General features: G+C 39.0%; 1 protein-coding gene across 4 annotated transcripts in view; it reads right to left on the bottom strand.

Moving 5' to 3' along the window:
• Positions 1-21,604, bottom strand: part of LOC122562058 (myosin-10) — a 161,022-nt gene that overhangs the window by 40,267 nt on the left and 99,151 nt on the right. For all 4 annotated transcript variants that reach the window (XM_043714526.2, XM_043714525.2, XM_043714524.2 and 1 more), the window contains 10 exons: positions 18,086-18,181; positions 16,815-16,933; positions 16,582-16,734; positions 12,073-12,246; positions 10,862-11,035; positions 7,656-7,770; positions 4,846-5,039; positions 3,051-3,172; positions 2,115-2,184; positions 1,644-1,804 (listed from right to left, as the gene is read on the bottom strand). In XM_043714526.2, the coding sequence (XP_043570461.1) occupies positions 1,644-1,804; positions 2,115-2,184; positions 3,051-3,172; positions 4,846-5,039; positions 7,656-7,770; positions 10,862-11,035; positions 12,073-12,246; positions 16,582-16,734; positions 16,815-16,933; positions 18,086-18,181 (1,378 nt within the window). The remainder of the gene's footprint in view (positions 1-1,643; positions 1,805-2,114; positions 2,185-3,050; positions 3,173-4,845; positions 5,040-7,655; positions 7,771-10,861; positions 11,036-12,072; positions 12,247-16,581; positions 16,735-16,814; positions 16,934-18,085; positions 18,182-21,604) is intronic.

The following is a 21,604-nucleotide window of genomic DNA, read 5'->3' on the forward strand; positions in this document are numbered from 1 at the left end:
TCAGAAAGACCAGATCATCTGAAGTACATATGCTCCAAAATTACTTGCACCTCCAGTCAAACTGTCCCAGCACATTATCCTGTAGATGTCAGTGTAAAATAAAAAAAAAGTGAAAAGTTGTCTAGGCATACAATTCCACCAGGTTACTTTCAAATTGTTAAAATTGATGGAAGGTAACAGTGAAGTCAAACACCAAAATTATCCATACACCTCAGTGACAACTTGGATTTTAAGATTATTCATCTTCAAATCACATTACAGATGCACAAACATGGGCAAGAGAATTCCAGAGATGAAGTGAGACAGCAACTGCCCGGGCATTTAACAGTGTGGGATTAAAGATCACCAATTAGCCTGAAGTCAATGGCAGTCAGGAAAATACATCTCCTTTGGCTGGAGACATGCAGGAATGGGTGCAGCTGTTGAAGGGCATAGCTTTCAGTTGCTTCAATAACCTCCTCAAAAAGATCAGATACAGAATATTCATAGATTATCTTACAACTCAACCAGAATATTAAAACAATCCTTATCCAGGACTTATTGTGGACATCAGTCAGGCCTATGGTGGCAAGTAATATTTATTCCACTCAAATGACCATCTCAAAAAAAGGGGATAGTGACATACAAAAAGCATTGCGAAAAGGACACAACAACATTCTGGGAGGTTACAATTAACTGAAAAACTTAACTGGCCAAGCAACAAATACTACTGGGACAACAGTAGGTCAATTAACCTGCCAACACCTGCAACATGGCACAAGTCAGGAGTGCTTTGGAATCTGAACCACCCTGCCTGGACGAATATATTCTCTACAACTGAAGTTGTCTGATGCCGTCCAAGACAGAGGAGTGGCATCTCATCCAGCATTTGAAACATTCAATCCCTCCACCACAGTATCTGTTTGCAGCACATACAAGATGCACTACTGCAACTCCAAGGCTCATAAAACAGTACCTCTCAACTTCTATTACCAATAACAGGTGGACCATCGGCAGTGGTACACCAACAGGTCCAAGTTCTCCAAGTTATACATCACTTGGACTTGTAATACATCACCATTCCTTCAGCAGTGGTCAAAATTATGGAAGTCCCCCTCATCAGCACCTTCACCACAAAGGGCAGCAGTGCTTCAAGACAACTCCCCACTATCTTAAAAGGTGAAATAGGCCAAAACAACTGCTACCTCACCAACAGGTTCATGTGCAAACTTAATAGGTGTGCTAACACTTGAACATTAGTTTCAGAGTCAGTTTCAGGAGTGGAAGGAGATTAAAAGTAGTGAAGTATTAAGAGTGGTGAAATATTAAGAAATACTGACCAAAGTTGTACAATCATTATTCTAAACCACTAATAAGTTATTTATTAAGAAAGATCATTTTACATTTAGACAAGTTTTATCATACTTGCCTTTTCCTAATAAAGGGATAGGACAGATTCATAAACACTGGCAAAATGAAAAGTTACTCAAAAGTCTGCAAAGTTTAGTCAGACTAAAGCGACGTTTCTAGTAAAACTAAGGTGACATCTATTATTTTTGGAGAAAAACCAATAGTATGTACACAAATCTAACTACTGTTCAAAAGTCCACTGGATTTCATCTGACAACTGCAAGTAAAACAAACTAAGCAAGGTTCAAACTTACTTCCTTGCCAGGTATCCACGGCAGATAGCTTGGAACAGGATAATTATATCAGTGATCTTCAGATCCCGTTCCTCCTCCAAGTGTGCTAGAACCCCAGCACGGAAGAAAATCTTACTCTGGCCGATGCGGAATAAGTTAGGATCCAATTCCAAGGCATGAATCTGATTACAGAGAAAAGGGGAAGATAAGGAACAGGAAAATAAATATCCATATTCAAAGAGAAGTATCCAGATATATCTATTCATTCCCAAATGTATGCAAAACATGCAAGTAATTAAAAAGTAAAGAGAGAGATAAGGTTAACACCTTTTAGTTTTTAAATCTAATTAAATACAAAATTAGAGGTATAATTCTTGATTTTTAATGCATTGGTTTTGTAATTTGAAAACATTTACACTAAAGCACAAGTTTTTGTAGAATTTCAAACATTCCAGACAAAAGAAGTTTTAAAAAAAAAAATTAAGTGTCTACCATTCGTTCGCAGGCTTGCTTCCCATCCATGAAACCTTTAGGGATTGAATTAGGGGTCAGAATCTCATACCTAGGGGAGTGGAAACATTACAAATTGAAGTATGTGTTTCTGAAATTATATTCAACTTATTGAACAGACCTTTCAAAAGCTTTGAATAATTCAAATTAATGTCTTTTTTTATTTAAAACTGAAGCTATTTTAAACTAATTTCTTCACTTCAACACTAAACAAACAGGTACTTAAGTACCATCTTTGACATAATAAAAACTACCCAAGGTGCGCAGAGTTCCATTTCCCAGCTTTTAACATTAGTCACATAGGAGATACTAGGGCAGAGTTTTCACAAAAACAAAGGCTTTGAGAAGCATCTTAAAAACAAAGGATAGACTGGTAGATGAATTTAGAGCAGGAACTTCAGAGCTATTGGCCTTAGCAACTGAACACCAATGATGGAGCAATTAAGTGATGCACAAGAAACTAAATCCAAAGGAGAGCAGATATCCTGGATCTGCAGGCTGAAAGAGATCAGTTTAGATGGTGGTGAAGGGCACAGAGGAATAGAAAACAAGGATTTTTTTAATATTTTAAAATGCTGCTTAACCAGGAGCCAAACACCTCAACAAACAGGGCTAAAGGCTAATGGACAAACAAAACCATGAGAGCACTTTCATTGGCGAGAACCTAAAAACCAACATTTAAAAATTTGGGGTCAAAATGGATTGCCCTTCATTTCATTAGAATCAACATTTGACCCTCTGACTGGGTTATTTTTATTCAGGGTTTGCTTGGCTTACAAACCAAATGCGATTAAAACTTCCCTCTGAATTCATTGTGCCCAATTGCATTGCTTCCTCTCAACATGAGGAAGAGATTCATTCCACATTCATCTTTATAAATAAGTTGTGTGTGGGTTCAGTTTGTAAAAGCTTAACTACCTCTGTCTGAACTCCTGGAAGACAATCCTATTAGGAAAACCTTGACGACAAATTCGAATACCCTCCAATACTCCGTTGCAGCGCAGCTGGTCAAGAACCAAGTGAGGATCCAGTTTTCCAGCCTAAAAGAAGTGAAATTCAAATCATTAACTGACTTTGGTTGTAATCTCTCAACACTGCTCAAAATTTGCTAGGAGGCAGAGTGTTGAAAGCAAAAAGCTTTATTCCGCAGTCAGCAAAGTTAGGTTGAGTGGTTTCCCCACCCAAACAGTCCACTATTTACACGAATGCACAACATCTGGTCATATGTCAAGTCACACAAAGTATTCCAGCTCGAGGATGCAGAGGCAAGTAGGGAAAAAACATATCTGCAGTGCATCAATGCCAGATAGAAAACTCCACTGGACCAGCCACACAAGTCTATGCTTTTAATCATCTGTACCTACTGCTGAATTACCAGATCAGGCTGCCAGTAAAATGTGGAAAAGTCATTAATACATTAGTACTGGTGTGCTTGATGCTGGAAATATTGCAACAATTGTAGGTTATAAAATCTAGAGACCTGATCATGTCGACCTTCAAACCTTAGCTGTCAAACGTCTCTCTGGAAGTGGCTGATGGAAACAGTCAACTAATTTGGTACATGGGTGCTTCATCACATGAGATGGAATTAAGAACACAGGATAAATATTAAAGTAGATTTTCCATTAAAAAGTAATAAAAATATTAGATGAATTTCTTTTAGAACAGCCACAAGCCAAGTAACCATTTACTTGGAAGTAAATCTTCCAACAATTAAATTGCACCAAGATTAAAAAACAAAAACAAATTGCTGGGGAAAAAAAAACTCAGGTCTGGCAGTATCAGTGGAGGGATAATCAGAATTAATTTGTTGGGTTCACTGGACCTGAAATGTTAACTAATTTCTCTCCACAGATGCTGCCAGAGCTGTGGAGTTTTTCCCAGCAATTTGTTTTGTTTTGGATTTCCAACATCTGCAGTTCAGTATTTTATTTTGCACCACAATAAAAACAAACTGTAAAAAATTCTAAACACTTGAGTAGCCAGATAACTGCAAAATTAAAGTCCGCTTCAACTGTAGAACAGGAGCTCAAAAGCTTTTAAAAAACTTAATCAGGATTTAGCAATTATGCTGGCAGTTCCAAGGATATTAAATAAATGCAGACTTAGTGGTCAAGGTGACTGCCTTGACATGTTACTAATTTTAACACTGTTCCCTCTCTGAAAATAGAAGTGATGAGTCATACTTATGTTGAAAATTCTCAACTGAGCCTTGAATGTTCCCAAGGAATCTTCCACATCACGCCTTTTGACTGTACTACAAAGTACATTGTTTGACCACGGTGTGGGAATGAAATACAGCATATTAGCTAGAAGTCAGTCGGCAACTTTAACATATTAACACCTTTGCTCCCTACACTAGTGACCTCAAGGGCCCACTCATGAAAGTAGGACCAAATTGAAAACAGCAAAGTTAAGCAAATCTCCTAATACCCTGTCCCCAAAAACCCACAAAGTCAATTAGTTATACATTGCCTGCTCTAATTTAGAAGGGGCTGTACAAATGCTTACAAAAACCACTTTAAAACTTAGCACAAAACAGTAAGTTGGAATACCTAAAATCAGCCAGGATCAAGCATGGCAGTACACCAGTGAATTTTAGAGTGTGCAAACTGTAGAAATAACAAAATAGCACAACTTTAAATAATTTTCACCAACTTTTATATTAACAGCACTGTCACAGGTACCATTTCTGCTATGAAAATATACCCACCCTTTTTTCATGGTTTGGAATGATGCATCGAACAAAGTTTGGGTTGGTGTTACGTAGGGTTGCCATTAATTTTGCCAAGGACTCTTTATACAGTTGCCCCACTGTGCGGAACATGCCCTTTTTTGTTTTGTAAGAGGAGCCAAAAGCAGTCTCATTCATACCAGCAACTTGGTCCAATCCCACAATACGATCAACTGCAAAAAACATTAAATTTTATAAAAGCACATTACCTTTATTATACTTTTCTACTGCATTCAGATGCAAGAGTTGCAGAAGCAATGCGAAACACATTGGCTTTGCAGTCAACAGAGAAACAAATTACAACACTGATCCAAAGCAACAATTAGTAACCAGTCATGTCTTAAAAAAGTAGAAGAGTTCTTCGATGTCCTACAATGTAATCTCTGAAGATTTTGTCCAAAGAGTAACAGGTACACTTCCTCCATAGATGGAGGTGGTAAAAATGCAACCCTGTACGACTGAATAAAGTACCACTATATCATGGCAAAGTATCACTATGTAGCTACAAAATAAAATTAAGCTTGGTGTTCATGATAGGCTTTGGCTAATACCTGTACAAAACTTAAAATTCCAATGTATTCTTGAAGTGGCAATGGGCACAAACAGTCAGCATTTTCACATAACACCCAAAAAACCTTAAACCCTGCAATAAATGTTTAAAAAAAACACAACACCAGGTCTTAGTCCAACAGGTTTATTTGGAATCACAAGCTTTCGGAGCGCCACTCTTTCACCGGTGCTCTGAAAGCTCATGCTTCCAAATAAACCTATTGCACTATAACCCAGCATCAAGAGATTTTCAACTTCGTCCACCTCAGTCCAACACTGGCTCCTCCATATCATGCCAAGAAGAATGGAGAGGCAGGTATCACAGAATCTATATAAATAACTGTAGTCATGTACACTTTCTACAGTGTGATTCAATATGTAAAATAGAAAGCAGCCTAGCCAAGAGGAAGGCAAGAGAATAAAAACGTGAGCTTTGCAAAATGAGGAAGTAGAATCTGGATAGCAGAAAGTATTTTTAAATTATTATAAGCATGGTGGCTGTCCAATCTTTGACTCAATCAAAATGTGCAATATCAAATGCTTGATCCTATATGGACATGGTGTTTTGTCTGCTCTATATCAATAATACTCCCTCACACCCACTTCTTCAACAGAACCTTGCAAATTCATGAGCTCTACTTCCTAGAAGGATAAGGAGGGGAGAAACATTGAAAAGTCATCACCTGCAAGCTAGCCACCAAATCCCACAATATCCTGATTTGGAGCCATATTGTTTGTTCCTTCACAGTCACGGATTTAAAATCCTGTAAATCCCTTCTTGTAGGTTTACTTACACCAAGGATGATAATAGGTCAAGGCAGCAGCTCACCACCACTGACCAAAAGGCAACTTGAACAAACAAGTTCCTGAAATTCTGGTTCCGGTAGTGTCTCTCTAGGATATACCCTCAAACTAACTCAACTTTTGGACGTGTCTCTCACTGGACACCTTTCATTGCTGTTATACTGCTGTTTAACATGAAATACAAACCCTAAATTCTAATACTTAAGAGCAGATGGGGATGGGTTAGTTCTGAGAAGGTTTTTTTTAAAAATTAAACGACACAGGTCAAAGTAATTTTGAATGTTAACTTCAGTTCATCCATTCCAAGACCAGCAATGCAGCTGAACAGCTAGCAGGAACCCCTGTTGGTGTTAATGAATAAAACATTTACACTGTTCAGTTCATGACAGGTTAAATTAACTCAAAAGCTGTTAGTTTAGTTTTGACTTCAGACAGAAGATTCAAGGTCACAGTTCAGAAGAACACAGAATTCAGTTAGAAGAACAGTTTTTCCTCTAAAAAGGAGAACGGAACTTTTCCACCAATCACCATACAGTGTGTTTGTGTCTCTAATGTTCACGTTGGGAGAGTTTATATAGAAGTCTTCAAAATTTTATAACTGTGTACATTCATGCCATTGGACTCTGCAAGGAATTAATTGTCTCTACTGTCCAAGGGAAAAAGAAACAAAAAAGGAGAAAGTTAGTTAAGTAAAAAGATATTTATAAAAAGATTGGAATCATATTTTGCTGAAAAAGTATTTTTGAAAGCTAGGATTGGAAACAGATTGAAATTTTGGTTGGATGTTTGTGATAAGATCATTCTAATTTGTCTGCTATAAACACAATTACTTTGTCGCTTTCTTCAACAATGACCTTATGTTCTATTATTAAAGAACATACGTAACATCCTGTGATTGTGTTTCACTGATTAACCACTATGGTAACCAACTGCGAAAATTAAATATACTCCATCAAGCCAAGTTTCATTCCCGAGTTCTTACTTGTCCAGTATTAGAGATCATAAAATGCACTGAATTGTTAACTCTTGTTTTATCATGGCAAGGTTTGCAAACAGTTAAAAAAAAATGTAAACCAACAGGTTCCAGACATCCTGATGTTAAATAAGTGAAGCTAAAACTGTCTCCCACCTCAACACCAAGTACAAATTTAAACTTGTATAGTTATATTGTTCCTAATAAAATGCTATGATAGTTTCTAATAAACATGCTCCAAGTATTAAAATCCAAACAGCTGGATGCAAGGGATAACAAAACTTTAAGTATTTCTCTAAAATGCTGTTATATGAAGGAAGGGATTTTAATAACTTGAACAAGTTCAATATTGCTGAAAGATAAAGATAACTGAACATTTCCGCATCACTTCCACTGTCTTTCAGCAAGCTCTGGGTAAATATCTGCACAATTGATACATGTATAAAATAAATAATTTACAAACCATCTTTCCATAACTCTGCCACAAATTTGTCCATTGATTGATGCAAGAGCGTGGCAACATTGTCATTGAGTGGGTCCATGTTTTTCAGAAGCCATTCATCTGCCTTGTAATCCACCTAGTGCCAAAAGGTTGAAAGATTACATGAAAAAATATCAATTACATTTTGACAGCAAATCATGTGATCCCACTTCAATGAACTTTAAAGACTCATTGAATTCCATTTGTGATTCAGTTCCATTTGATACATTAATCAAATTTTAAAAAAGTTTGCTCAGCAACCTCAGATGGGATTCAGAGTTTCGGAATAATAACAAACAGAACCCCAGATGATTAATTGCTCAATATCATACTGCTGTCTGAGGTGGCCTGCTGCCTTATTCCCTACACGTTAGGATGGTGACTAGACTTTAAATTTATTCAATTAGCTGTAAAGCTCTTGGAAATGTCTGGCAGTGTTGCGATTTTGAAGATTTGTAGCTCAGATTGTGAATCACGTTCTAAGTTTGTTCACTGAGTTAGTAGGTTTGTTCAGATGTTTCATCATCATTCTAGGTAACATCAGCGAGTCTCCTATGAAGCACTGGTATTGTGTCTCGCTTGCTGGGTGTCTTGGTCTATTGTGGTGGACGATATCACTTCAAGTTTTATTTGAGGAGTTGTTAAGTGGGGTTAAATCTATACGTTTGTTCATTGTGTTCCAGTTTGAATGTCAGGCCTCTAGGAATTCCTGTACGTCTTTGTTTAACCTATAAAATACCCTGCAAGAAACATTACATTGGACAGACAGGCAGGAAACTAGCCACCAAAAGACATGACCAACTAACACACACACCCACCACACAAACTGGGACAATACATCCATCCTGAGAAAGGCTAAACAAAGACATGGAATTTGTAGAGGCCTGGCATTCAAACCGGAACTCCATTAACATACATATCAATTTGGACACCATTTACCAACCTCTCAGGAAAAGAACCCAAAGTGCTACCACCCACTACAACAGACCAAGACAGATAAATAGCAAGTAGGACAGAACACCAGCACTTCATGGAAAGTACTGTTCCCTATCATGGTGATAAAATGTCCGCGAACAAATTTACCAGCTCAGAAAGCAAATTTACAACCAGTTGATGAAAAGTGATAAATAAATGCAAGCATTTCCATCTCTTTTCTTTACAATTCAAATATCTTATCAAAATAGTTGACACTTTCCATGCCTTAAATTCAGTTTTCCTAGAGATAGTAGTGTCAAAACAAATGCTCTTACATAACCATGTTTACTTTAATCATTAAAAAAAAAAGGATTGAAAAGCTACAAGGCCAGTTACTTCAAAACTCACCAGGAACCATGCTAATGGATGATAAAAAGCAAGTAAAGGATTAAGAGATAAAACACCAAAGTCAAAAAAATAAAAGATATTAATTTACAACAGATTAGCATATTCAGTGACTGTTCTTGCCAAGAGTTAGAGGATACAGTTTCATAACAGCCAAAGCATCGCTAAAGGATCACATTTTGGAAAAAGATATTCCCTGTATGAGTTATATGCATTTTACATGTCTATTATAGACTCTTAAAATGCCAGATCGAAAACAAGTGGAGGAAAACCCTTCCAATTTAAAATTCTTGGAAGCAGCCTCAGATATTGCTTGTAACTTGTGAATGACTACTCATGAAGATTCTGTTGCTATCACTGAGTGGAATGGAAAAAGGGAAGGGTTAAATGGGTTCAAGTTCCTCCTTTCTGAAATTAAAAGCTTTTGATTTGTCCTTAAAAGGATGCCAACAAGCTACAGTTCACAAAAGCAAGCATTCCACTTGTTTTCCAGCTTCTTTCTCTGGATATTCTGCTAGATATTAAAATTGTACTCCCATTCAAAAACCAAGAGGTGCATGCAAAATAATCAAGAGACTTCATGGATGCAGAATGAGTAGTTCTTGCGTAGCACAACAGATTTAAATGAGTTGCCTTGTTTCAATGATGTGCATCCCATTCACTATAAATCAGGCAAGTCTGGCTGTACATAACTTAAAGCAAATTTTCCATGGCTGTGCTACAAACACCAAATGGTTCTAACATACCACAATAAAAAGTGGTTGAACCACCAGATTTAAAACAACACATTTTATTCATCCAACATAGTTAAAATACTACAAAGAAATTGAATATCTATTAGAAAATTTAGTAATAGATACAGTAATTATTACTATTTAAAATGTTCCAATATTGTAACATCTCAAACCCACTTTTGGAAAAGGCAAATTCAGAAAACAGATTGCCTCACATGAAAATCTCATAGCATGCAGATAACTCCCAGCTTGTGGTTGTAACCAAGGCAGGGGGAATAGCTTCCATTTCAAGACCCCAACAGCAACTGCTGGAAGCTAAAGATCCTGATTCTGTGGGTGGGAGTTTGACCCCACCTACTCAGGTTGGTTCTATTGCTGCAACTTAAAATACCCAAAGCTTCACATTGTTCATCTTAAGACTGCTGGCACCTGTGCTGCAATCTCTAAGAGAAACTAGGAGAGAACGCACCTCTTACAGCCACAGCATTGTCACACTGAATGTCTGTAGTCATCTCAGGTGGAGAAAGCTATCTGGCATTTCTTATCGATTCAGTACCTGTCTATCCCATTGGTGCATCCTTAGTTTCAGAAGATTACTTTCCCACCTAGTATACATTTGTCAAACATGAATTCACCACCCTTGGCCACCTCATTCAAATTGTTTGCAGAGATTGCAAAAGGTTGAGGCCCATGATCCTTACTGTAAAATGAAAAGGATATAATCTATAGATCACTTAGCAAACCAGAAAGCAACCCTTTGGAAACAATGGTTCTGCATGGTTAGAACTGTAAAAGCTTACTTCAGTGTTTGCATAAAGAGAACCAAAAAGAACATGAAAGCTTGTTTTTTTTTCTACACAGAGCACAAGTGGATAATATTGCTTATTTCTCTGTATAACCACTGGGTAAGTCACTGAATATGCCATGGCTCCATTGATCTTAAATCACTTATTTGCTACATACTTTTGTCAGTGGCAAAAATACCAATTTGAATGAGGCCATTAGTCTTACTGTATAAACTGGCTTCAAATGCCCAGTTCAAAACTCTGAACCGTTTTGAATGATGAAGAATGAGAAAAAATGACTAACATTACAGACCCATTGTAAACACAACATTCTATTCAATAGACATACCTTGCCCGCGTAGTGAATAATGCAGAAGTCGGCCTTATCTTTGAGCTGCCTTGGCTTTTGGAATTTTGAGTGTGTACCCTGCTCTTGGCTCAGCTTCTCCACAAAGGTCTTATCCGTAGCCTTAGGAAACCAACATTCCTCATCCAACAAAGCCAGCACACCAGGAGGATTTGCCTGGTATAACAAGGAGTTCATGAATTGAAGTGTGTTTTATGTCCAAACATCTCAATGGATTAGTGTTTACTCAATCTACACCGCACCATCCACCTGCCCCCAAACACAGCTATTCTCCATTGGTTCAATACATTAATGCTTTGAAGTGCTGTGAAGTACTTTGAACTTCCTAGTGTCTCTCCCAAAATCTTTTAGATAGAGAAACAGGTAAAAATATATCTGGGGCAAATATGTTAAAAAAATATGCATATGGTATCCTGATAGTATTCTAGAACAGATGCAGCACCCAAGAGTGAATGTTGAATCTCAACAAATGAGTTGCTTTTTGTCAGTCTTGTACCACCAAAAGAGATGTGCAAGCTGAAAAAGGTTCTGAATAGGGATTTTTTTTAAAACTCATAGGATTATGGACATAGTTGGCTAGACCTGTATTTATTGCCCAGAGGGCAGTTAAGAGTCAATCAATCAATCACATTGTTGTGGGTCTGCAGTTACATGTAGGCCAGACCAGGCAATGATAGTAGATTTCTTTCTGTAAAATAAGGATAATTTGTGAACCAGATGGGATTTTCAGACAACTGGCAACAATTTTCTGGTCAGACTCTAAATTCCAATTTTTCATTGATTTCAAACTCCATCTACCATTCAAACCCGGGTCACCACAACATTACCAGGATCAACAGTCTAGCAACACCACCACTTGGCTATCACAACCTCGAAAGGAATATTTTAATTTTTAAAAAGTAGGCCCAGATAATAGAACTTCAAATCTCCCCTCATCCTGTTCATCAATTGTTTGGAAACCCTATCCCAAGCTTATCTTTTCTCTCTGCAAGAAAACTGCCCTTAATCTCTTTCAGCAAGCTTTTGGTCAATTATCATTTAATTGATTTTTCTCCCGCCTTATGAGCAGTTGAGTTTTACGCCAAAGCCAATTTAAATGAAAGTTTTACCATTAGCAAAGTCAGTATGTTACAATAAAATGTCTATAATGGTCACTAAATTACTCAGTCAAAACAGAACTGTTATATTCTTACAGGTCTCTCTATGAGGTCAATGCATGGCTGCAGATCCAGGCCAAAGTCAATGAAATTCCACTCAATGCCTTCTCGCTGATATTCCTCTTGCTCCAGGATAAACATTGTGTGGTTAAACAGTTGCTGCAACTTTTCATTGGTGTAGTTGATGCAGAGTTGCTCAAAAGAATTTAACTGTAATGATAGAAACAATTTGTCATGTAAACAGGAGTAGACAAAAATAAAAGTCAGCCAACAAAGCCTGGTCTATCATACAATTAAATCATGATTATTCATCTACATTAAAGCACAGTGAAGTGCAATCTCCAGAAATCTATTGACAGCTTGAACATGCTTAATGACTGTACATCCACACTCTAAGGTTGGTGAGTCTTTGGAATTCTCTACCCCAAAGCGAAGAAATAGCCCCTCATCGGTCTTAAACAGTATATTGCTTATCCTGAGATTGTATCTCCTGGTTTTAGTTTTAACAGCCAGTGGGAACATTATCTACATCTATCCTGTCATTGCCTATTAGGATTAAGTTTTAGTGAGATCACCTCATTCTTAAAACTCAAAACGCAGTTTCTTCAGGCTATCCAAAAGACAACACTGTCATCCCAGGAATTATTCTGGTCCTCTATGATTGGTAGATCTTTCCTTAGATAAGGAGACTAAAACTGTACACAATACTCTAGACATAGTTCAACAAGGCTTTACATGATTGCAACAAGACATCTTTTCTTCTTAAATCCCCTTGCAAAGAATTCAACATTTGCTTTCCTTCACCAAGATCACACCTGCACACTTTTCGGTAACTCATAAGGATACCCAGGTCCCTTTTAGAAAAATATTACTACAAGCCCCCATAATCAAATCAGCTCTGGCCTTAGCATTGATCTTAGCAGTACCCCAACACTAACAGTCTGCTACCCTGTGAATAGAAGAAAGTGAGGACTGCAGATTCTGGAGATCAGAGCTTAAAAATGTGTTGCTGGAAAAGCCCAGGTCAGGCAGCAAAGGAACAGGAGAATCGACGTTTCGGGCATAAGCCCTTCAGGAATGAGGAGTGTGCGCCACGCAGGCTAAGATAAAAGGTAGGGAGGAGGGACTTGGGGAAAGGGCGTTGGAAATGCGACAGGAAGGAGGTTAAGGTGAGGGCGGAGAGGTCGGGAAGATGATTGCAGGTCAAGGAGGCGGTGCTGAGGCTGAGGGTTGGGACTGAGATAAGGTGGGGGGAGGGGAAGTGAGGAAGCTGGAGAAATCTGCATTCATCCCTTGTGGTTAGAGGGTTCCTAGGCAGAAGATGAGGCGCTCTTCCTCCAGACGTCATGTTGCCATGGTCTGGCGATGGAGGAGGCCTGGGTTGGTTGGTGCAGGTGTCCCAGGGGTGTTCTCTGAAACGTTCTGGAGGTTGGTGGGCCTGTCTCCCCAATATAGAGGAAGCCACATCGGGTGCAGTAAATGATGTGTGTGGAGGTGCAGGTGAATTTGTGACGGATATGGAAGGATCCCTTGGGGCCTTGGAGGGAAGTGGTGGGGGGGGTGGGGGGGGGGGGGTGGGCATAAGTTTTGCATTTCTTGTGGGTGCAGGGAAAGGTGCCGGGAGGGGAGGTTGGGTTGGTGGGGGGGTGGATCTGACGAGGGAGTCGCGGAGAGAGAGTGGTCTTTCCGGAACGCTGACAGGGTGGGGAGGGAAATATATCCTTGGTGGTGGGGTCTGTTTGGAGGTGGCGGAAATGAAGAAGGATGATACGATGTATCTGGAGGTTGGTCGGGCGGTAGGTGAGGACCAGTGGGGTTCTGTCCTGGTGGCGATTGGAGAGGTGGGGTTCAAGGGCAGAGGAGTGGGAAGTGGAGGAGATGCAGTGGAGAGCCGCATCTCCGGTCGAGTCAGTTTATAGTAAACATCTGGTGTTGATCGGTCGTCCGAGATAGAAATGGAGGTGTCTAGGAAGGGGAGGGAGGAGTCTGAGACGCTCCAGGTAAATTTGAGGTCCTCCCTCCCCTTCCTAGACCTCTCCATTTCTAATCTCAGATGACCGACTCAACACGGACTTTTACTATAAACCGACTGACTCCCACAGCTACCTAGATTACACCTCCTCCCACCCTGCCCCCTGTAAAAATGCCATCCCATATTCCCAATTCCTTCGCCGCATCTGCTCCCAGGAAGACCAATTCCAATACCGAACAACCCAGATGGCCTCCTTCTTCAAACACTGCAATTTTCCCTCAGGCATGATTGACAATGCTCTCCAACGCATCTCCTCCACTTCCCGCTCCTCCATCCTTGAACCCCGCCCCTCCAATCTCCACCAGCACAGAACCCCATTGGTCCTCACCTACCACCCACCAACCTCCAGATACATCGTATCATCCTTAGTCATTTCCGCCACCTCCAAACAGACCCCAAGGATATATTTCCCTCCCCACCCTATCAGCATTCTGGAAAGACCACTCCCTCCATGACTCCCTCGTCAGATCCACCCCCCCCCCCACCCACCCCCTTCCCCTGCAACCACAAGTAGTGCAAAACTTGCGCCTACACTCCCACCTCACTTCCCTCCAAGGCCCCAAGGGATCCTTCCATATCCATCACAAATTCACCTGCACCTCCACACACATCATTTACTGCACCCAATGGGGCCTCCTCTACATTGGGGAGACAGGCCACCTACTTGCGGAACATTTCAGGGAACACCTCTGGGACACCTGCACCAACCAACCCAACCGCCCCGTGGCTGAACACTAATTCCCCCTCCCACTCCGCCAAGGGCATGCAGGTCCAAGGCCTCCTCCATCGCCAGACCATGGCAACACGACGTCTGGAGGAGGAGTGCCTCATCTTCTGCCTAGGAACCCTCCAACCACAAGTGATGAATGCAGATTTCTCCAGCTTCATTTCCCCACACCCCCCCCCCCCACCTTTCAGTCCCAACCCTCAGACTCAGCACCACCTTCTTGACCTGCAATCTTCTTCCTGTTCTCTCCACCCCCATCCCCTTTCCAGACGATCACCCTCACCTTAACCTCCTTCCACCTATCGTATTCCCAGCACCCCTCCCCCAAGACCCTCCTTTTATCTTAGTCTGTGTGACACACCCTCCTCATTCCTGAAGGGCTTATGCCCGAAACGTCGATTCTTCTGTTCCTTTGATGCTGTCTGACCTGCTGCGCTTTTCCAGCAACACATTTAGCTACTGAGAATGACCAGTTTATTCCTACTGCTTTTGACAAAACTAAATCCATTTGTTAATTACCCACAATGCCACATGCTCTAATTCTATTAACCCCATCATGAGCTTTCTGAATATGCAAATTGACCACTGTCCATGGATTCCCATTTACTTGTACAATAGTATATCTACAAAAAAAAATTTGAATAAAAAGTTGATAAAACACTGTACATTGACAAAAAGTGACTTCACTGCTTAAACTTTCATTTTTAAGTGTCCAGTTGTCATACCCTGTACATATTCTGATATTTTTCCAACTAGTGACATCAGGCTAACAGGTCTGCAACTCTCCATTCTTCCTCTTGTTAAATAACGGTTGCATTTGCACCTTTCCAGAATCCCATAGAAAGTTAAAAGAACCATCAAATGCATTAGTTCTGTCCTTCAATACTCTGGATGTAGATATCTGGTCCAGGGAAGTTATCAGCCTTCAATTCAGTTAATTTTTTCCAAGTACTTAGTCTTTATAAGTATTAATTTCTTCCAATTCCTTAGTTTCCCAAATTCATTGGTAACCTAGTATTTCTGGGAAATTTTCTGTCTTCCACAGGTGAAGATAGGCAAAGAACAAACTGATTTAGCTTCTGTCATTCCCCTATTCTCCACTATACATTCTCCTGTAGCACGTGAACAAATCTCACATTAAATGGAAAGAAACTTACTCAAGGGTACCAAGTAACTTACAAAATGGAAAAAAAGTTGCTAAGAATGCAGACAAATACCAAACGCTATGGTACAGGACCATGCCAGTCAGATTTTCATTCAACCACATTGATAAATCCAGTGACAACAGAATTTCATCCATCAATTTTAAAATTAAAAGTAGTCTTGAAGTATATAGTTAATTCTCTTCTGCACTTTTCTTCCCACCAGCCTAAACTGCCCTCAAGCCTTTTTCATTCTTGGCTACACGTTAGTCTTGCTGTCAAAGCACCTACTAGATATGTTATACAGTGTGAACTGTTCATTTGAATGCTTTAAGACTAAATATTTTCCAGCCATGCACAGGTGGCAATCTTAAAATTGGACAACTTACAAATGACTTACATGGCCGTAGTTACATACTGCATACAGGAAATAGCACTCAAATAGCCATTGCTCAGAGTCCTTTTCCCACCATGATCAATTACTAACTTTCTCAATGTCTGTGAGCTCAGTTAGGATCATGTTGAGATCTACATGACCAAACTTAAAAATCAGTCACGTATACTGCTTGATGACTATCTGGACTCTACTAGGAAACACCGAAGTTAGGCAGAGGCGGGATTAAACAAAGTAATTATAGACTTACTTCAAAAATTTCAAAGCCAGCAATATCCAAAATGCCGATGAAAGAAGCTCCCTGCCGTTTTGTCCTATCCAAAGCTTTGTTAATGCGGTGAACAAGCCAACGAAAGAGACGTTCATACGTAGCTTTTGCTAAAGCTTCAATTGCAAAGTCAGCCTTAAACAAAATCAAAAATAAATAAATTTATAGCCGTGAAAAAACTTCAATTCATTTTTAGTGCTGCAAGCCAGTCATACCTGCTCTTTGGTCTGTGCCTTCTGAACATAGTCTCGACCAACTTTGATACGTGGTGTGAGAATAGCACGAGTAAATTCCATCACATTCATTCCCAGCAGGTGACAGAGTTTCTGAGCAGCTTTACAAAAAAAAAGTACAGATTACTGAACGATCTCTTAACAAATGGCTTCATTTATTTTCCACTTTACTGGATTTTTAGCAGGTATGGAGAAAAACAATTCCACAAAATTGAGCAGCATTTGTATATCCATTCAATGGTGAACAACTTTGATAACTGGATAAATGCCTCAGTTTGTTCTATTATTTTTCAATATAGAAGGCAAATCACAAAAAGCAGCCAAGTCCTCTGAAGGATCAGAGACATCAATTCTCTCTCTACTAACATGCCAAGTATTTTCAGCATTTCTGTTCTTATCACAGAAGCGAGCAAGTTGGCAGATGGAGCCAGCCTCCCCAAGACAGAGGAACTCCTGTAGATAGGTCTGAAGTAGAAATACATACACAGTATAAGTGTTCCAACCCCACAAACACTCATCTTAAACTGCCCCTTGGGTATTAAATAACTGAATTATACAAGGAGTAGCTGTCTTGTGATTCCATGCCCATTAATCATACACGAGTTGCAAAACAAAGTAAGGTTGAGGAGAATGTCTTCACAAGTAAATACCATGGAATACTGTGCCACAAGATGCAGTTGAGGTAAATGTTACTGCATCAAAATTAACATGCACAGTTTAACCCAGGACCCTTACAAGGTGAACAAATTATCTGCTTTTGAACGCTCTCTTAAAAAAAAAAATCTGCTCTACCAACATTACAATACATTTGATATTTTTGTGCAATTTACAATTACTTTCTAGGCTCCAAATAACCTTGTTAGACTGCATGCAATTTTTGAAAAAATTCACAAATAGACTACTTAATGTAAAAATCTGCAAACATCAAAAGAACAAACTAATGTGACTTATGGTCTAAAGTCCCTTGAGAGGGCTGGAGGGAGGAAGGGAAGTTATTGTTAAATGAAGCCCAGTTTAGGGAGTTAAACAGCCAGCATGGCAGTACTGCAATGGCCACAGCTAGGCTAGAAAAAGAAAATTAGCTTCGGTTGATGTGTGGAGAAATCTAATATTACACTAACTAGCTGCAACTTCATGCCAGTATATTCTTTAGATCTACTTCTAAAAATTGTGTTAAACAAGAAAGTGGCATAATACACAAACTTGTGTTATAAACTGATAGCTATAAGTTAATGACACATGACTTAGCTTACCAGTGTTGTCTGGCATAGATGCTTGGTCTGTATTCCTTTCCTTCTTGAAGACTATGTTACCAAACTGCAGTACTGAAGAAGCTACTTTCAACATTGCTAGAAGGTAACAATTAGAACAATTAATAAGAACATCTCTTGTCCAAACTATCATGCTAGAAAAGAAATTTAGATCTTTGTAGTAAAAGATGGGACAATGATATCCACCAGGCTTCAGAGTTGTCCGGTCTGAAAATCTTTCCCAGCATTTTCTTGGGTTCAGCTCCTCAAACCAATTACGGCCACTTTAAACTACATCATGATATAGTTGCAGCTAACACTGCAAACCCACTTCAAATTTTACACAGAGCAAAACAATCCAACTCAAAATTGCACTGGAGAATGCAAAATCAAGATCAAAGCTTTCTGAAAGTAGTGGAGCAGGATCCTTGCATGGAAACCAAGACAGGTTACATTTACACAGCTACACGGATGCTAAACCAGTTTTATGAATGCACCTTTAACTAAACAAAATTAATACCACAAAGAGTTTGGAAACTTGAGCCCTTTTTAAGGCTCCTTGATGACTTGAAATATTGTCAAGTATGACATAGCCGAAGCAACAGATAGAGCATATACTTAACATTCAATCCTAGGAATTCATACAGAAATGCACAGCAATTCAAAAATAATGTGACACCGATACACCAACATAAGACCAAAGAATGAGAAGAGCCATAGAAAGGTTACAGCATGTGCACATTGCACCTGCTCAGCTGGAATTAAACTTGCTGCCCATTCGAATCCATTTTCCAGCATTTGACTGGTGGTCTTACAGCCCTTCAGGTGCAGACAGATTCCTTTTTAAAAATCAACTACCATTTTTTTTTGGTGAGGGGTGAGCTTTTCCTCCTGTGCCCTCAAATTCTTCTACCTATTACCTTTAAATCTGTCTCCATTAATTGACTTCTCCACCTGTCCTGTCCACTATCCAAACCTCTCATTGAGGTGGAAAAATTAATCAGGTCACCCCTCAGCCTCCTCTCATGCAAGGACAACCACCATAACATATCCAGTCTTACCTCAAATCTGCAATTTTCAAATCCTGGCAACATTCCTGCAAATCTCCCCTATATTCAAAGCAATTATGCCTTCTTTGTAAGATGGTGAGCAGAACCATAGACAAGATTCCAGCTGTGACCGAATGGGTTCCAGTATTATCCCACAGCTTTGTTTTTCCTTGCTCAACAAAGGAAAACATCCCACATGTATTCCCTTGCTTTATTTCCCTTGCCCTCAAATGCATAACCTTGTACTTTTCTGGATTGAATTCCATTTGCCATTTTTCCATCCACTCAAAAGATATCATCCAGCTGGAACAGCACCCTCTTTACTAGCAATTGCCTTGCCAACTTGTGGCATCTACAACTTTCCAAATCATGCTTCACACAAAGTGTGAATCATTAGTATATACCATAAACAAGAGACCCACAGAACACTGGGCCACCATTGGAAGCTGTATTCCATTTGCAAAAACATCTGCAAAAGCAGTGAACAATTTTGGATCCAATTCACCATATTCCCCTGTAATCTAAAGGGCTAGATATAAAGACCATGGAAGCAGAACAACATTCTGCTGTTCAGAGACTGAATGTACTAGGGGAACTAAATCTAGCCAAATTTACAAGGTTGTCATCTATATACTAAGCAAGAGTAGGACTGTAAACTGCTGGCACTTTAATAGTGGAACAAAAGACTTCAAAAGAGTAACATTCTGAATGGAAACTATTAATACTGATGTATTACAAGATTAAAGCTTCGTTAGTCAAAAGATCTTGCATTGTACTGAAACTACATCTTAAGCTGACCCAATTGCCTTTAATTCAATGCTTAATAATGGTATTGACTGTTTAATAAACAATGTGCCAATTCACAATTGCTAATGTTTGGTATCATCTTTGAGAGCAACTCATTCACTCAATACTATTTTGCAATCCATGGTAGGCAGTAAACATTAGTTCAACTTCCAATGAAGAGATCAATCAACTTTAACTTTTTTTATTGCAATTCCCTACACAGTTAATTATTCTGTAATTACTACAGCCATGACAACATTTCACTGTTTTGTAGCTTAGAGCACAAATACAGAAACAGAAATCAGAACTTTAAACTGAAATGTGATCAATATTTGCTGGGTGACTATAATGACAAGTTAATGTTTGGATATGATTTCAGACTTAAAGTGAAAGAACTGGTTGTTTTATTTTAAACATGAAACAGTCCAAGTCTTGGCTTTAAGACAGAATTCCCTTTCCAGTTCACTTTCATCAATTTGACGTTGGATGACTTTTACAGAACAAAGTTGGGTTAATGGAAAAAATGCACATTTCCCTAGAATTGAACATACTCCATGTCAATTTTATACTCAAGAGTGAATGCAGTGGGAAATATGCTGAGTAAGGATATGACCACTGGAAAGAGATTTACATGTCAATTGCATGTTAATTGCTTCTCAAAACCCATTCAATGAGGAAAATGTATTTGTCCAGTTGACAAGAACCACCTGACACTGATTATGAACATATTCCTGAAAAACACTACCAGAAATAGTGATAGATATTAATGCCTGTTTGAGCATTAAATATACACAGTCTGATGTACCTGTTAAATTAAAATTGTTCAGAAAATAAATTTCAAAATTCACAGGATTAGAACATTGTACTAAAACTGGAATTGCATTTTTCACAACCACATTGTGAATTTATGTAACCAAACTGGAAAAAGACATGAAAAAACAAGAAAAAAATCCAAATAAAGTTCACCCATTAAAACAGAAAGTGTAACAGTCTCACTTTTTTTTAAAATTGAGACAGACTTACTTTTGATAATTTAGCAAAAGAAATGCTTCTAATATCAGTAATGGCGACCTCTCAGAAAGCTGCCCACAAATATTAAGTGATTCCTGGTGTTAACTGGAATCTGGTGCTAGATTAAGGGCACCTCCAGGTATCAGCTACAGTAATGTTAAAATTGGGTAAGCAACCAGACTGAAGAATTCCCACAAGTCATGAACTAAAATATAAACATTTTACAAATATAAATTTTACGGTGAGCAAAACATTTGACTAACATTGTGGGATCAAAATATGAGATTTAAAAAAGTTAAGTGCATGGAATCATACTTGAAATTGGAAATTCTGAGTGTAAAATTAAAGGGTCAAATGTTTCTTAAGTGCCTCATTCAGTAATGTTCAATTGTTCCCAAAGGGACTTAAAAATATCAACTACGTAAAAATGGAAATTCTTATCAGTTCAGTGATTTGCAATTTTTAAGATTCATTCACAGGATGGAGGGCCTCACTGGTTGTTCCAGCATTTACTGCCCATCTCTAATTGCCCAGAGGGCAGTTAAGAGTGGAATACATTGTGCTGGGTCTGCAGTCACACAGAGCAGATGCCAGTTTCCTTCCCTAAAGAGCATGAACCAGATGAGTTTTTTCCAACAATCGATAAAAGTATTAGTGGTCACCATTAGACTCAATT

Source organism: Chiloscyllium plagiosum, unplaced genomic scaffold, assembly GCF_037043375.1.
Source record: "Chiloscyllium plagiosum isolate Xiang-an unplaced genomic scaffold, Cpla_swu_hap1 HiC_scaffold_25, whole genome shotgun sequence".
In the NCBI taxonomy this organism is placed as follows: Eukaryota; Metazoa; Chordata; class Chondrichthyes; order Orectolobiformes; family Hemiscylliidae; genus Chiloscyllium; species Chiloscyllium plagiosum.